Source organism: Coturnix japonica, chromosome 28, assembly GCF_054131305.1.
Source record: "Coturnix japonica strain WE chromosome 28, WE-NBRP24, whole genome shotgun sequence".
Lineage (NCBI taxonomy): Eukaryota > Metazoa > Chordata > Aves > Galliformes > Phasianidae > Coturnix > Coturnix japonica.
This window is the reverse complement of record NC_140690.1, coordinates 8,441,427-8,458,696: the sequence shown is the minus strand read 5'-3', so window position 1 is coordinate 8,458,696 and position 17,270 is coordinate 8,441,427. Positions and strand designations below refer to the sequence as shown.

General features: G+C 48.6%; 1 protein-coding gene across 1 annotated transcript; it reads left to right on the top strand.

The window, feature by feature from the left end:
- The first annotated feature begins 686 nt into the window (after nucleotides 1-686).
- On the top strand, nucleotides 687-3,513 carry LOC146756291 (uncharacterized). The gene is made up of 2 exons (XM_085524967.1): nucleotides 687-1,521; nucleotides 1,627-3,513. Exons 1-2 carry the CDS (start codon nucleotides 1,500-1,502, stop codon nucleotides 3,057-3,059), a joined length of 1,455 nt encoding a protein of 484 aa, XP_085381093.1. The 5' UTR covers nucleotides 687-1,499; the 3' UTR covers nucleotides 3,060-3,513.
- The last annotated feature ends 13,757 nt before the right edge of the window (nucleotides 3,514-17,270 follow it).

Here is a 17,270-nt window from a genome sequence, read left to right as displayed (position 1 = left end):
CTGAGGAGGAGTCTTGATGTCAAGCTGCAAGGAATCTCTGTGCAGGTGTGAGCTGCAGAGAGCCCTGCTTGAAGGCAGGTCCTGTAGTGCAGCCCGCTGCTGTGCAGCAGAGCTGGAGGGTCACTTGTGCTGCTCCCTGTTTTGGGATAAGATGGCTGTCTCCATGCCTTGCTTTGTCGTAAGTCCCCAGCTCAGTCTCGGCTGTTGAACTAAGTGTCTGCTACCAGTTGCATCAGCCTCCCAGTATGAAACAGCTTTGTGGCAGTTTATCTCTTTGAGCTAGGCTGTTTCCTGTGCTGCAGCACATTGTCTTCCTCTGTAAGCTGAGGCTGTGCCCTGCAGAAGGGCTGATCTGGGATTGGGACTGCTGCATTCCCTCACAGCTCTCCTGCCATTTCTCTTCTCCCTGCAGGCTCCAGTTCAACTTCTGCCTTCCAGCCGTGATCATCCCAGCCTGCAGGAGAGCAGCAAATGGCTGCAACACATCTAGCTGAGGTAGGGGTTGGGGAAGCAGGCAGGAGAGGCCAAATGGCCAGGGATGTGAATGCAGGGGAAGAGGGAGGTGCCCTCACGCAGCATGTGTGTGTGCAGGGGACAGAGAAGCAGCTGGGATGGGAGGTTCTGTCCTGTGCGAGCTGTTTGCCTGGGCCTTGGCTGTTCCCAGCAAGGTGCTTCTTTGCTTGCAGGAGCCCGTGAGCTTTGAGGAGGTGGCCGTGTATTTCAGCAGGGAGGAGTGGGCGCTGCTGGACCCTGCACAGCGAGCGCTCTACCGGGACGTGATGCTGGAGACGTACCAGTGCGTGGCCTCACTGGGTGAGAGCTTGTCTGCCTTTCCTCTTCATTAGGGCACCTTTGACTGTGCAGAATGAGCCTCTGCAAGCTGGGCCTCGAATAATGGCCATGCACCTTCATATTTACTCATACCACGGTGCCTGCAGGAAAGGAGATACTGAGAAGCATGAGTTTCAGAAGGGATTAGTATGCACGGCACTGTGATCAAAGCTGCAGAGTCAGTGCTGGCAAGCAGGCATCAGCCAGGAGGGAGAAAACCAGCCCTTGTGTTGTGTGTTGCATGGTGCCACCAGCTCCAGCTCACAGATGACTCCCTGGTTACTGCTTTGGAATTGAGGATTTTCCATGCAATTGCCATCAACATTTTGATGCCTTGACCTCTGGTAGATTGTAAGAAAATAAATAAGCTGTTGTAAGTTTAATTTGAAAGCAAAAATACCCCTTCATAATGTTCAGAGATGTCAAAGCATTCTTTGCGCCAAGGGAAGCTGTAGCTGCGATGTCATACAGGCCCAAATAGTGGTTTCTCCTTGGGGAGGGAGACAGAGTGAGCTGTTGAACAGGCACTGTGCCAGAATGAGGGAAATGCTCTCTTGTTCCCTGTTTCTCTCCCTGAAGCTCCATTTCCAGGCCCCAAGCCCGTGGTGATCTCCCTGCTTGAAAGTGGGGAAGACCCCTGGATCCCAGATGTGCGTAGCCCTGAGGCCATGCCAGGAGACCTCATTCCAGGTGAGATGGTGGAGGGAAGGGGAATGTTGGGGCTGTAAGAGCCTTCTCTGCCTGTGTTTTATTTTGGGCACCGTGTGCTATTGCTGCATTTTCTCTGTCATCCAGCAGCTGATGGGATCAAAAATGCAAAGGAGGTTCTGCAGAGAAGTTGTGTAGCAGATAGACAGTGGGGTCACATCTCTGTGGAAGAAATCAGAAGGGGTGACCATGAAGGCCTGCAGCAAGGTCAGGGTGAGCACATCAAGAAGCCCCTGGGAACGCATCTGGGAATGACATTGAGGAACCCAGTGGACTTCACCATAGGTCCAAAGCAGCCTGAGGAAACCAGGAGCAAGGATGCGTGCCGGATGAAAAAGCAGAATCCGTGCACTGAGTGTGAGAAAAGCTTTAAAACAGATTCCAGCATCACTAACCACCAGTGCATGCACTCAGCAAAGAGGCATTACGAGTTGTGTGATTCTGCAGAGAGCATGAAAAGGAGAGTCCAACCCACTGGCCAGCAGTGCATGTACACAGGAGAGAGAGCCTTCGAGTGCTCTGATTGTGGAAAGAATTTCACGGACACTGGGAGCCTCACTTCCCAGCAGTGTATCCACAGAAGAGAGAGACTGTACAAGTGTGCTGAGTGTGGGAAGAACTTCAAAGATAGTTATAAACTCAAAAGGCACCAACTTGTCCACATAGAAGAGCGACCATATAAGTGCACAGAGTGTGGGAAGAACTTCAAAGATAGTTATGAACTCAAAAGGCACCAACGTGTCCACACAGGAGAGCGACCATATAATTGCACTGAGTGTGGGAAGAGCTTCAAAAGCAGTTCCAGACTCACTTGTCACCATCGCGTCCACAGAGGAGAGAGACCATATGAGTGCACTGAGTGTGGGAAGAGCTTCAAATATAATTCCTGCCTCTCTGACCACCATCGCGTCCACACAGGAGAGAGACCATATAAGTGCACTGAGTGTGGGAAGAGCTTCAAAACCAGTTCCAGACTCACTTGCCACCATCGCGTCCACACAGGAGAGAGACCATTTAAGTGCCTTGACTGTGGGAAGAGCTTCAAACAAAGTTTCAACCTTACCTACCACCGTCGCATCCACACAGGAGAGAGACCATTTAAGTGCACTGAATGTGGGAAGAGCTTCATACGTCATTCTCATTTGATGCGCCACCAGCGCATCCACACAGGAGAGAGACCATATAAGTGCAATGAATGTGGGAAGAGCTTCAAAAGCAGCTATGAATTGAAATGGCACCAGCACATCCACACAGGAGAGAGACCATATAAGTGCACTGAGTGTGGGAAGGGCTTCAAAATCAGCTATGAATTGAAGGTGCACCAGCGCATCCATACAGGAGAGAAACCCTATACGTGTCCTGTGTGTGGGAAGAGCTTCAAAAGGAGATATGAATTGAAGGTGCACCAGCGCATCCACACAGGAGTGAGACCATATAAGTGCTCTGAGTGTGGGAAGACCTTTACCACGAGGCGTGCTTTGAAGTGCCATCAGTGCATCCACACGGAAGAGAGACCCTGAAAGTGTCCTGAGTGTGGGAAGAGCTTCGAAGGGAGTTCTGAATTGAAGCATCCATACAGGAGAGTGTCACGGTGTTATCTAGATCAAACTATGTCCGTGACAGGGGGTTAGCAGGCTTTTGGGCTTCCTGCCCCCCAAAAATGGGAAGGGAAAGGGGGTAGGGAGATGGGAGCTGGGCTCAGGGAAACAAACAGAGCAGCAGCAACAATCTAAGGAGGAAGACTTACCTTACTAACTATGATGTTGGGATGCAAGATTACACAATATAATACAGTCTAATTGAAACTGAGGTCCTCTGGGATGTGTAGTTCTTCTCTGTGCTCCACATGATGATATGATGAGAAATACCAATAGAAAAAATATTACCAAACCATGCCATTCCATCTCTTATTCTACATCGCTACATCATGCTTAAAATACATATAAATAAACAAAAATTAAAATGTATGACACACAGGGGTCTATTTACATATATATACATAGAATTACTGACTGCACTGCCCCAACATCAAATTCCTTTGTGGTACATATTGAACATGCCCATCTTTCTGTATCACCCACCAAGTGCTCCCAGGTCCCTGGGCAAAAAAAATTTCACCAAGTTTTGCCCTTTCCAGAGACTGGAAGGACCCAAACAGCTTTTCCCAACATGTTCTTTACATGTACTACAGGGATCTTATCTCTCTCTACATTGTGCAGGGGGCTGGATTGGCTAGGACCCTCATGATTGACAGATCTTCTCATACTGACCAACCAAGTGGCTTCTGCCCAATGCTTCTCCCAGTGCTTCAGTGTTCCACCATCTATTGCTTTCAACATAGCTTTCAACAACCCATTGTTCAATTTTACCAGAAGCTGGTCACTGTAGGGGATATGATAAACCCACTGTTTTTATAAGGAAATGTTTGAATTGTGTCTCATTTTCAGATTCATATCTTTCTTGGGTGCCATGTCACCATAGGACTTGCTTCTCAAGATTCAGTGCGGTGTTTCAGGTGGTAGTATGGGTACTGTGTATGTGTCAAGCCACCCAGTGTTTGCTTTCACCATGGTAAGCACATAATACTTGCCATTGTGACTTGCGTAATCCAACTCCATAACCACAAAGCAGTTATAAAGCAGGTATGTTTAATGAGTGATGCGCATGCACCCTGGTGCATGGGGCATAGCTTCACCTTACTTGCACACCGTTAGGACAAAATGTGCAACAGATATAGGCTGAACTAATACATAATCAATAGTTTGCAGGAATTTGGATACATATTAATTATATTCATGAGACCCCATTAGCATGCAGTCCCTCCCCCCTTGCGTATGTGTACTGAGTTGTGGGGGTGGTTGTGGGATGAAGGCTCATCATCTTCCTCGCTGTAAACTTTCGACCCTGCGGGAGGGGCACCCCCCAAACTCATTCCAGCTTGCTCTGTGGACATCTAATCACCACACTGTTCTGGGGCTCTTCCACCCTTCTCTTCATGGCCTTCATCTCCTTGTTTTCTCAAAATTAGTGTCTGCAATTCCCCCTCTCTGCCCCCCCTTAACATAAACTATCTATCTGTAACTACCCTTTGCCTTAGTGAGGCCCCCTTTCCCTTTCTGTAGCAAAGTGTTCCCTTTTCATCTACTATGAGGTCTTTTTTCACTATTCAATTGTGAGATGGTGGCAAGGTGATATAATCAACCTGCCACTCCTCCCTGTATTTAACCTTCTGCCATTGTCCTTGCCCACAGAGAAGTTTCACCTCTTGGCTTGTTTAATTACGGCACGTGTTTCACAGTCATGAGTAACCTGCGCAATAGTGTCCATAGTTAAGTCCACCCCTCGGTCTCCGGCCCACTTATATGTCACATCTCTTCCCTGATGGCCCGAGGTCTCATGAGCCCATCGAGCTAGAAATAACTCACCCTTATTCTGCCAGTCCAAGTCAATTTGAGCAACCTCAATTCTGGCAGCTCAATCTGCCTGATGGTTGTTCTGTTGTCCTTCCGTAGCCCGACTCTTGGGCACGTGTGCATCCACATGACGCACCTTTACAACCGTACCTTCGGGTTTCAATGTCTTTCCACAGTCCAGCAGCCCAAATAGGTTTACCCCTCCGTTGCCAGTTACTTTTTTCCCACTGCTGTAAGCACACCCATAAGGCATTTGCCACCATCCATGAGTCAGTATAAAGATAAAGCATTGGCCACCTCTCCCATTCAGCAACATCAAAGGCCAGCTGGACAGCCTTTACCTCTGCAAACTGACTTGATTCTCCTTTACCTTCAGTAGCCTCTGCAACCTGTTTTGTGGGGCTCCATTTGCGATGCTTCCCTACGATGTGACATGATCCATCAGAGAACAGGGCATATTTCTTTTCATTTTCTGGAAGCTCGTTGTATGGTGGGGCCTCTTTAGCACGTGAATCCCCCCTGTGGCGCAAGTGGTAGAATTGCCGCTCTGCTACACAGGAGGCTCGAATCCCGGGGGGTTGGACTCGATGATCTCTAAGGTCCCTTCCAACCTGCACGAGACTATGATACTATGACACCTCTTCTGCTGCTGATGTTCCAAACTTTTTACCTTCAGGCCAGTCCATGATCACCTCTAGGATCCCTGGAAGGCTGAGGTTCCCCATCTGAGCTCACTGTGTAATCATCACAATCCACTTGCTCCAGGTGGCATCAGTAGCATGATGGGTGGAGGGAACCTCTCCTTTGTACATCCGGTTCAGCACTGACAGTCAAGGTGCCAGAAGGAGCTGTGTTTCAGTACCAACTACTTCGGAAGCAACCTGAATCCCCTCATACGCAGCTAAGATCTCCTTCTCAGTTGGAGTGTAGCACTCTTCGGACTCCTTGTATGCTCAACTCCAAAATCCCAGGGGTCAGCCTCAGGTCTCTCCTGAGGCTCTTTGCCACAAACTTCGAGTGGGACCTTTCTCTCCAGCAGCAGTGTAGAGGATGTTCTTTACATCCTGTCCCATCCGTACTGGCCCCAGGGCCACGGCACAGGGTACCTCTTGTTTAATCTGCTCAAAAGCCTTCTGCTGTTCAGGGCCCTATCCAAAACTAATCTTCTTCTGTGTTACCTGATAAAGGTGTAGGGCTGTAGTTTGGAACGTGCATCCTCCAAAAGCCTACTACACCCAGGAAAGACTGTGTCTCATTCTTGCTAGTTGATGTAGACATGGCAGTGAGTTTTTCGATCACATCAGTTGGGATGTGACTATGTCCATCCTGCTACTTTATACCTAGGAACTGAATTTCCTGGGCAGGCCTTTTGCTTTGCTTAATAGCTTGTAAAAGAATCTGGATTATTTGCTCTCCTTTTGTGAAAACGTCCTCTGCTGTATCGCCCCTCACAACAATGTCATTAATGTACTTCAGGTGTTCAGGAGCACCACCCTGTTCCAGTACAGTTTGGACCAACCTATGGCAAATGGTTGGGCTGTGTATCCACCCCTGGGGCAAACGGTTCCAAGTATACTGAATGCCCCTCCAGGTGAAGGCAAACTGTGGCCTGCTGACGTATCTGCAAATTAACCTGACTTATCCCAGGACCTTGACTTTCCGGGGGAGAGACACAAACATGGATGCCATTATGTCTAAATTCTGTGCAGACACGTACACCCTCTACGCAAAGCCCGATGCACGCGAGAGAGCCTCTACACACACCTAACTAAACCCCCCACCCACTAACTCTTAATCCGGAGGCCTTACTCTGCTATTCTAGAACACTCCATCTACTCAGAACTACTGTATGCACTCATAAATCCTTGCAAAGACAGCTTAGTACCCGAACAGCTGATATTCTGCATCCAAAGGAATGGAGAAGAAGGCATTAGCAATGTCAGTGGTGGCATACCATTTGGCTGCTTTTGACTCCAGCTCGTACTGGAGTTCCAACATGTCCCGCTGTCACGGTTTGAACGAAAAATCCACCTGCGTCCGTGACAGGGGCCGTGGGCCCCAGAGGGGCCCTAGGCCGAAAGGAAAAAGTTAATTAGGAAAAGAAAACAGCGGCAACGATCTAAGGAGGCACACTTATTTACTAAATACTATATCGAAATACCGGATAACACAATATAATACAGTATAATTGAAAATTGAAAATTGAGCTAATGAATCAAGCAAAATACGAGAGAGAATGAGTCCCGTAACCGAGAGGCCTACTGTGAATCTAGGCAAACGGCTGAAGGCTCCCACACACTCCCCTGAACGCCAGAACTCGAAAGACGTCAGTCTAGTCTGCGACAGAGTTAATATAGAGTCCAGGTCCCGTGACCTATCGTGTTGCTCTCTGGGAGATGTAGTCTTCTTCTGTAAGTTGCAGATTCAGTAAAATTATTCATGCTTTATATGATGTTATGATGTGGAATACTGATAGCAAAATTACAAAATTATTAAACCATTACATTCCACCCCTTATTCTACATCATTACATTATGTTTATACATACATACACACTCATACGTATAGTTGTGAGTAATCAGCAACCTTATTTTCTTGACAATTTATATTTATTCCATACAAATCCCTAAGTTGAGAACAAAACTCTATAACCTAACCCACTATTATTTATTAATTTTGAGAAAAATGTCCAAACTGCCAGAAAAAGGAAAACATGTCAGCGGTGGAGGAGAAAGGCAGCACTAGTAGGGCGTCCCCCACATCAAGGTGCACTCATCCTTTCCCAGCCGCCACTGCAGATTTCCTTTTGACTTATACTTCTTTCCATGTGTGCTCTACACATGCATGGCCAGTGCACGATATAGAGTCCAGATGGAAAACTTGCTTACAGAATGCCTAATTAAGCTATATAGAAAAAAGTGTTTCCTTAACATTAATCCACTCTATCTTAAGTCCTGTACCTAATTGGACATTCGTCAAACATTTTTTGAGACTCTACCTATATATCTACAAGAAAATCATTGGCTGCACTCCCCCAACATCAAATTCCCTTGTGGTACACACTGGACATTCCCATTTTTGTCCATCACCCACCACGTGCACCCAGGTCCCTGGGCAAAGACAGTACCCCGGAGAGATTTGCCCTTTCCAGACGCTGGAAGGACCCAAACTGTTTTTCCCAACACATTCTTTATGTGTACTACAGGAACCTGTCATGGTTTACTGACTGAGCACAATGCCCTCCGGACCGAGCACAATACTCTCCAGACTGAGCACAGTGCCCTCCGGTCCGAGTACAACACTCTCCAGTCCAAGTATGACACCCTCCAGTCTGAGCGTGGCACCCTCCAGTCCAAGCACGATGCCTTCCAACCCAACTGCGACACCCTCCAGTCTGAGCACAACACTCTTCAGTGTGTGCATAATGCCCTCCGGTCCGAGCATAACACTCTTCAGACTGAGCACAATGCTCTCCGGACTGAGCACAACACTCTCCAGACTGAGCACAATGCCCTCCGGGCCGAGCATAACGTCCTCCGGTTCGGGTACAACACTCTCCAGTCCAACTATGACAACCTCCAGACTGAGCTCGGTGCCGTCCAGTTCGAGCGGAATGCTCTCTGAGACCAGCTATGTGCCCTCCGGGGTGAGCTGAATGTATTTAACCAACTACCAGGGGCACATGTAGTACAATTTGACCAGCCATTGGGGGTACATGTAGTCCAATTTGGCCAGCCACTGTGGGTGCATGTAGTCCAATTTGACCAGGCACCGGGGGCACATGTAGTCCAATTGGACCAACCATCGGGGACACCAGATACAACGTTGGTTGCCCCTGTAAGAGGGCGAAAGACAAAACAAGTTTCAACTCAGTTAGAGAAAATGCAGAAGGAGTTAGAAGAGCGGAAAGAGTTAGGAGAGCAGGACTCAGGAGAGCAGGGGACTCAGGAGAGCAGGGGGAGTCAGAAGACCAGAGGAAGTTGGAGGAGAAGAGGATGTTAGAGGGGTATAAAAAGATGTTAGAGGAGCAGAAGAAGTTGGAGGAGCAGATGAAGTTGGAGGAGCAGAGGAAGTTAGAGCAGTATAAGAAGATGTTAGAGGAGCAGAAGAGGTTAGAGGAGCAGAGGAAGTTAGGATAGAGGAAAAAGAAGGAGGGTTACCTGGAAGAAATAACACAAGGGTCAGGGTCAGAGTCTGAAGAGGAGCCAAAACCTAGATTTTCTTTACGAGAATTTCTCAAGTCCAAACTTATAGATGGGGCAGCCTCATCAACACAGTTGCCACCATCAACACCTGGGACTCTTGATAGAGAAAAAGGCGAGCAAAGTATTAGGACCATTATTGATCAATCTTTTAAACTGAGTGAAATTCGAGATCTAAGAAAGGATTTCACACGTCAGCCAAAAGAAAATATGGTCACTTGGTTACTTCGCTGCTGGGACAATGGTGCCAACAGTGCATGGCTCGATGGCATCGAAGCTCACCAACTGGGTAGCATTTCCATGGACTCACGTGAGGACAGAGGTATTGACACATGCCAAAATCAGTCCTACACCCTCTGGAAGCAGATGTTGATAGCAGTAAAGGATAGATTCCCCTTTAAATGGGACTTGGAGCCTGAGAAAAAGAAATGCACTGATATAGAGAAAGGTATCCAATTTTTGAGAGAAAGTGCTCTGGTGGAAGTGCTATACAGCCCCCACTTCAATCGTAGCGATCCAAACCAATTACATGATCCTGAAGCAGTCCGCGTTCCACGACAAATGTGGCGTGACTTTACAAAAGCAGCTCCAGAAAAGCATGCCAGTGCACTTGCATTAGTATATGGCCAAGGGGAAAGGAAACCCCTGGTGAATGAACTAATTGGCAGACTTCAGGAACTTGAATTATTTATAAGCGCTACAGAAGTTAATCTGTATACTTCAGCCATTGTCAAAATAGTGGAAAGATTAAACAAGATGGAGGGAACACAAAGTGATATTATTGACAAATTGGCTAATGTGCCTGATGTAGATGAATCCATGGTGGTACAAGATGATGGAGACCAGGATTTCCACGATCGCCTATTGAGAAAGCTAAACAACATGAGTTCCTCTCGACCTGTATCATCGAAAATCTCAACCATAAAAAAGAGACGTCCTCTTATTCAAGCAAATGACAATGATAAGTCACCTCGAATCAACGATGAGCCTACACGTCTTGCCTTGTTGTATTTCCTCTGTTGTCATGGGGAAGACATGAAGAAGTGATGTAATTCATCCACTTCTGCACTTCAGGCATGAGTGAAAGAATTACAAGGTGAAATAACTACCATGGTGAACTCTTCCAAGAAGGGGAGAGTTCCAGTTGCTGCAAGCCACCGAGGTAAACAATAGAGGGGCCCTGCCCCCAGCCAGGGGCGGGAAAGGGACAATAGAGTATATAGGACTGTGTGGATTAAGTGGCCTGGCACATCTCAACCACAGAAATACAAAGCCTTGGTGGACACTGGTGCACAATGCACCCTAATGCCCTCAAGTCACCAAGGGACACAACCAATATATATCCATGGAGTGACTGGGGGTTCCCAAGAATTGACTATGTTGGAGGCCGAAATAAGCCTCACTGGTAAAAACTGGCAGAGACACCATATTGTGACTGGTCCAGAGGCTCCATGTATACTGGGAATCGATTACCTTAGGATGGGATATTTTAAGGATCCCAAGGGGTATCGATGGGCCTTTGGGATAGCTGCTGTTAACACAAACGGTGTTAAGCAGCTGTCAGCTTTACCTGGTCTGTCAGATGATCCTTCTGCTGTGGGGTTGCTCCAGGTAAAAGATCAAGAGGTACCAATTGCCACCAGAGTGGTTCACAGAGGGCAGTACTGCACCAATAGGGACTCATTGCTCCCCATTCACAAGCTAATTCGCCAATTAGAGAATCAGGGAGTGATTAGCAAAACTCACTTGCCTTTTAGCAGCCCCATATGGCCAGTGCGTAAAACCAGTGGAGAATGGAGGCTGACGGTGGATTACCGTGGCCTGAATGAAGTCACACCTCCATTTAGTGCTTTTACCTGGCAAGATGGACGTTGTCACATCCCAGCAGATGTGATTGACAAAATCACTGCTATGTCTCCGCCCACAAATAAAACAGGTCCTAATTAACTTTTTCCTTTCGGCCTAGGGCCCCTCCGGGGCCCAGGGCCCCTGTCACGGACGCAGGTGGATTTTTCGTTCAAACCGTGACAGAACCTTATCTCCCTCCACGGTACGTAGGGAGCTGGATTGGTTAGGACCACTACGATTACTAGATCCTCGAGTGTTGACCAACCAGGTGGTATCTGCTAAATGGTTCTCCCAATTTTTATACGTTCCGCCACCCATTGCTTTCAACATAGTTTTCAACAACCCATTGAATCGTTCAATCTTACCAGAAGCTGGTGCATGATAGGGAATATGGTAAATCCACTCAATGCCATGATTTTTGGCCCAAGTGGTTACAAGAGAATTTTTGAAATGGGTCCCATTATCTGATTCAATTCTTTCCGGAGTGCCATGCCGCCACAGGATTTGCTTTTCCAACCCTAATATGGTGTTTCGGGCGGTAGCATGGGGTACTGCGTATGTTTCGAGCCACCCAGTGGTTGCCTCCACCATGGTGAGTACATAACACTTACCATTGCGAGATCGTGGCAAGGTGATATAATCAACCTGCCATGCCTCTCCATATTTATACTTTTGCCATCGCCCTTCCCTCCAAAAAGATTTCAGCCTCTTGGCTTGTTTAATTATGGCGCATGTTTCACAGTCATGAATAACCTGAGCAATAGCGTCCATAGTTAAGTCCACCCCTCGGTCTCTGGCCCACTTATATGTTGCATCCCTTCCTTGATGACCTGAAGCCTCGTGGGCCCACCGAGCTAGGAATAATTCACCCTTGTTCTGCCAGTCCAAGTCTATTTGAGCCACCTCAATTTTGGCAGCCCGATCAACCTGATGGTTATTTTTATGTTCTTCAGTAGCCTTACTTTTAGGCACATGAGCATCTACATGGCGCACCTTTACAACAATGTTCCTTATTCGGGCAGCAATGTCTTTCCACAGTTCAGCAGCCCAAACAGGTTTACCCTTTCGTTGCCAATTATCATCTTCCCACTGTTGCAACCACCCCCATAAGGCATTTGCCACCATCCATGAATCAGTATAAAGATGAAGCATTGGCCAGCTCTCCCATTCAGCCACATCTAAAGCCAGCTGAACAGCCTTTACCTCTGCGAATTGACTTGATTCTCCTTTGCCTTCAGTGGCCTCTGTAACTTGTCGTGTGGGGCTCCATACAGCAGCTTTCCATCTGCAATGCTTCCCTACAATACGACATGATCCATCTGTGAATAGGGCAAATTTCTTTTCGTTTTCTGGTAGCTCATTGTATGGTGGTGCCTCTTTAGCGCGTGATACCTCTTCTGTAGGTGGTGTTTCAATTTTTTTACTCTCAGGCCAGTCCATGATCACTTCTAGAATTCCAGGACGGCTGAATTTTCCCATTTGAGCTCGTTGAGTAATTAATGAAATCCACTTATTCCAAGTGGCATCAGTAGCATGATGGGTGGAGGGAACCTGTCCTTTAAACATCCAGTTTATTACTGGCAAGCGAGGTGCTAGAAGAAGCTGAACCTCTGTCCCAACTACTTCAGAAGCAGCCCGAACCCCCTCATACACGGCTAAGATCTCCTTCTCAGTTGGAGTGTAGCGCTCCTCAGACCCTTTATATGCTCGACTCCAAAATCCTAGGGGTCGGCCTCGGGTCTCTCCTGAGGCTCTTTGCCACAAACTCCAGGTGGGACCTTTCTCTCCAGCACCAGCAATGTAAAAGATGTTCTTTACATCCTCTCTCGTCCGTACTGGCCCCAAGGCCACGGCACGGGCTATCTCTTGTTTTATCTGCTCAAAAGCCTGCTGCTGCTCAGGACCCCATGAGAAATTATTCTTCTTCTGTGTTACCTGATAGAGGGGGCTCACTATGTGGCTGTAGTTTGGGACATGCATTCTCCAAAAGCCCACTACTCCCAGAAAAGACTGGGTCTCTGTCTTGTCAGTGGGCGGAGACATAGCAGTGATTTTTTCAGTCACATCTGCTGGGATGTGACGACGTCCATCTTGCCATTTTATGCCTAAGAACTGGATTTCCTGGGCAGGCCCCTTCACCTTGCTGCGCTTAATGGCAAAACCAGCCTGCAAGAGAATTTGGATTATTTGTTTCCCTTTCTTGGAAACCTCTGCTGCTGTACGGTCCCACACTACAATATCATCAATATACTGCAAGTGCTCAGGAGCATTACCCTGTTCCAAAACAGCTTGGATCAATCCATGGCAAATTGTTGGGCTGTGCTTCCATCCTTGAGGTAAACGGTTCCAGGTGTACTGAATACCTCTCCAGGTAAAAGCAAACTGTGGCCTACATTTTGCAGCCAATGGGATGGAAAGAAGGCATTAGCAATGTCAATGGTGGCATACCACCTAGCTTCTTTTGACTCAAACTCATACTGGAGTTCTAGCATGTCTGGCACAGCAGCACTTAATGGAGGTGTGACTTCATTCAGGCCACGGTAATCCACCGTCAGCCTCCATTCTCCACTGGTTTTACGCACTGGCCATATGGGGCTGTTAAAAGGTGAGTGAGTTTTGCTAATCACTCCCTGATTCTCTAATTGGCGAATTAGCTTGTGAATGGGGAGCAATGAGTCCCTATTGGTGCGGTACTGCCTTCTGTGAACCACTTTGGTGGCAATTGGTACCTCTTGGTCTTTTACCTGGAGCACCCCCACAGCAGAGGGATCATCTGACAGACCAGGTAAAGTTGACAGCTGCTTAACACCGTTTGTGTTAACAGCAGCTATCCCAAAGGCCCATCGATACCCCTTGGGATCCTTGAAATATCCCATCCTAAGGTAATCGATTCCCAGTATACATGGAGCCTCTGGACCAGTCACAATAGGGTGTCTCTGCCAGTTTTTACCAGTGAGGCTTATTTCGGCCTCCAACATAGTCAATTCTTGGGAACCCCCAGTCACTCCATGGATATATATTGGTTGTGTCCCTTGGTGACTTGAGGGCATTAGGGTGCATTGTGCACCAGTGTCCACCAAGGCTTTGTATTTCTGTGGTTGAGATGTGCCAGGCCACTTAATCCACACAGTCCAGTATACCCTATTGTCCCTTCCGCCCCCTGGCTGGGGGCAGGGCCCCTCTATTGTTTACCTTGGTGGCTTGCAGCAACTGGAACTCCCCCTTTTTTGAAGAGTTCACCTTGGTGGTTGTTTTGCATTGTAATTCTTTCACTCGTGCCTGAAGTGCAGAAGTGGATGAATTACATCACTTCTTCATGTCCTCCCCATGACAACAGAGGAAATACAACAAGGCAAGAGGTGTAGTCTTATCATTGTCATTTGCTTGAATACGAGGTGTCTTATCGTTGTCATTTGCTTGAATACGAGGACGTCTCTTTTTTATGGTTGAGATTTTCGATGATACAGGTCGAGAGGAACTCATGTTGTTTAGCTTTCTCAATAGGTGATTGTGGAAATCCTGGTCTCCATCATCTTGTACCACCATGGATTCATCTACATCAGGCACGTTAGCCAATTTGTCAATAATATCACTTTGTGTTCCCTCCATCTTGTTTAATCTTTCCACAATTTTGACAATGGCTGAAGTATACAGATTAACTTCTGTAGCGCTTATAAATAATTCAAGTTCCTGAAGTCTGCTAATTAGTTCATTCCCAAGGTGTTTCCTTTCCCCTTTGCCATATACTAATGCAAGTGCACTGACATGCTTTTCTGGAGCTGCCTTTGTAAAGTCACGCCACATTTGTCGTGGAACACAGACTGCTTCAGGATCATGTAATTGGTTTGGATCGTTATGATTGAAGTGGGGGCTGTATAGCATTTCCACCAGAGCACTTTCTCTCAAAAATTGGATACCTTTCTCTATATCAGTGCATTTCTTTTTCTCAGGCTCCAAGTCCCGTTTAAAGGGGAATCTATCTCTTACCGCTATCAACATCTGCTTCCAGAGGGTGTAGGACTGATTTTGGCATGTGCCAATACCTCTGTCCACACGTGAATCCCTGGAAATGCTACCCAGTTGGCGAGCTTCACTGCCATCGAGCCATGCACTGTTGGCACCATTGTCCCAGCAGCGAAGTAACCAAGTGACCATATGTTCTTTTGGCTTAGATCTCGAATTTCACTCAGTTTAAAAGATCGATCAATAATGGTCCTAATACTTTGCTTGCCTTTTGCTCTATCAAGAGTCCCAGGTGTTGATGGTGGCAACTGTGTTGATGAGGCTGCCCCATCTATAAGTTTGGACTTGAGAAATTCTCGTAAAGAAAATCTAGCTTTTGGCTCCTCTTCTTCTTCTGACTCTGTCTCTTCTATTATTTCCTCCAGGTAACCCTCCTTTTTTTTTCCTCTCTCCTAACTTCCTCTGCTCTTCCAACTTCCTCTGCTCATCTAACTTCTTCTTATGCTCCTCTAACATCCTCTGCTCCTCCAACTTCCTCTGGTCTTCTGACTCCCCCTGCTCTTCTGACTCCCCCTGCTCTCCTGAGTCCCCCTGCTCTCCTAACTTCCTCCGCTCTTCTAACTCCTTCTGCATTTTCTCTAACTGAGTTGAAACTCGTTTTGTCTTTCGCCCTCTTACAGGGGCAACCAACATTATATCTGGTGACCCCGATGGTTGGTCCAATTGGACTACATGTGCCCCCGGTGGCTGGTCAAATTGGACTACACGCGCCCCCAGTGGCTGGTCAAACTGGACTACATGTTCCCCCCGTGGCTGGACAAATTGTACTACATGTGCCCCTGGTAGTTGGTTAAATACATTCAGTTCACCCCCGAGGGCACATAGCTGGTTTCGGAGAGTGTTCCGCTCGAACTGGGTGGCACTGAACTCAGTCTGGAGGTTGTTGTACTTCCACTGGAGGGTGTTGCGCTCGGATCGGAGGGTTTTACACTCGATCTGGAGGGTGTTATTCTTAGACTGGAGGACGTTATGCTCAGTCTGGAGAGTGTTGTGCTTGTTCCGGAGGGCACTGTGCTCTGACTGGAGAGTGTCATACTTGAACTGGAAGGTGTCACTCTTGGATCGGAAGGCGTTGTGCTTGGGCTGGAGGGTGTAGCGCTCAAACTGGAGGGCATCGTACTTGGACTGGAGAGTGTTGTACCCGGACCGGAGGGCGTTATGCTCGGACCGGAGGGCGTTATACTCAGTCCGGAGAGTGTTGTGCTCAGTCCGGAGGGCGTTACGCTCGGACCGGAGGGCGTTATACTCAGTCCGGAGAGTGTTGTGCTCAGTCCGGAAGGCACTGTGCTCAGTCTGGAGAGTGTTGTGCTCGGACCGGAGGGCGCTGTGCTCGGACTGAAGAGTGTTGTGCTCGAACTGAAGAGTGTTGTGCTCGGACCGGAGGGCATTATGCTCGGACTGAAGAGTGCTGTGCTCGGACTGGAGGGTGTCGCACTTGGGTTGGAAGGCACCGTGCTTGGGCTGAAGGGTGAGAGGAGTGAAAGGAACGCCAGGACAGCAAGGGAGGGATGCCTGACCACAAGGGTGTGCGAATGTCCCCACCGAAGGAAGCAAAGAGCCGGCAGAAAGCGATGCTTCATTAGCGTAACAAAACACAGCCCCCATTCCTCCCTCCCTCAAACCGTCCTCCCCTACACCCCTCCCATCGCCCTCCCCCGAGGGCAGATGTGCCATGAGAACGAGCTCCGGGCGTGTTCGCTGTGGGAATTCCTGCCTTCCTGAGCCCGTGCGGAAGAAGCGAGAGCCTGTCTGGAAGCCATCCGGGCAGCACCGCGGTGGCAGGAGGTGCACCAAGGCCGTCCTGCGGCCAGCTCCGGGCTCAGGGCACTCGGCATCCTCTGCTCTACGCGACTCCGAGGAGCCTGGCTACCTGCACCAGAGCTGGGAGCAGCCTGCTCCGCACCCAAGGTAGGTGCCCTTCGTGGCTCGTGCAGAGGAGCGCACGCTTCCTGCCCCCTGCCAGCAGCACCGGGAGAGGAGCGGGGAGCGGCCCCGGACGGGGCGGAACCCGCACTGCCGTACCCCAGGCGGGACCCTGGTCCCGGCTCCAGCTCCCGCTCAGCGCAGCAGGTTTGCTGGCCCAGACGGGCTGCAACCAGGGCAGCAGTTTATGCAGCCCGGGCTGGGCTCCGAGGGGCACGGGAACGGGCTGGGAGCTGGGACAGTGAGGAAGGGAGCAGAGGAGGTCAGCGTGCTCTGCTGCCCGGTTGGATCTCTGTAACACAGCGCAGCTGGGACTGCAGTT

Coding starts and splice junctions, on each gene's coding strand:
- LOC146756291 (XM_085524967.1), top strand. CDS start 1,500: ATGCCAGGAGACCTCATTCCAG. Junction 1,522..1,626: donor GCCAGGAGACCTCATTCCAG/GTGAGATGGTGG, acceptor TCTGTCATCCAG/CAGCTGATGGGATCAAAAAT.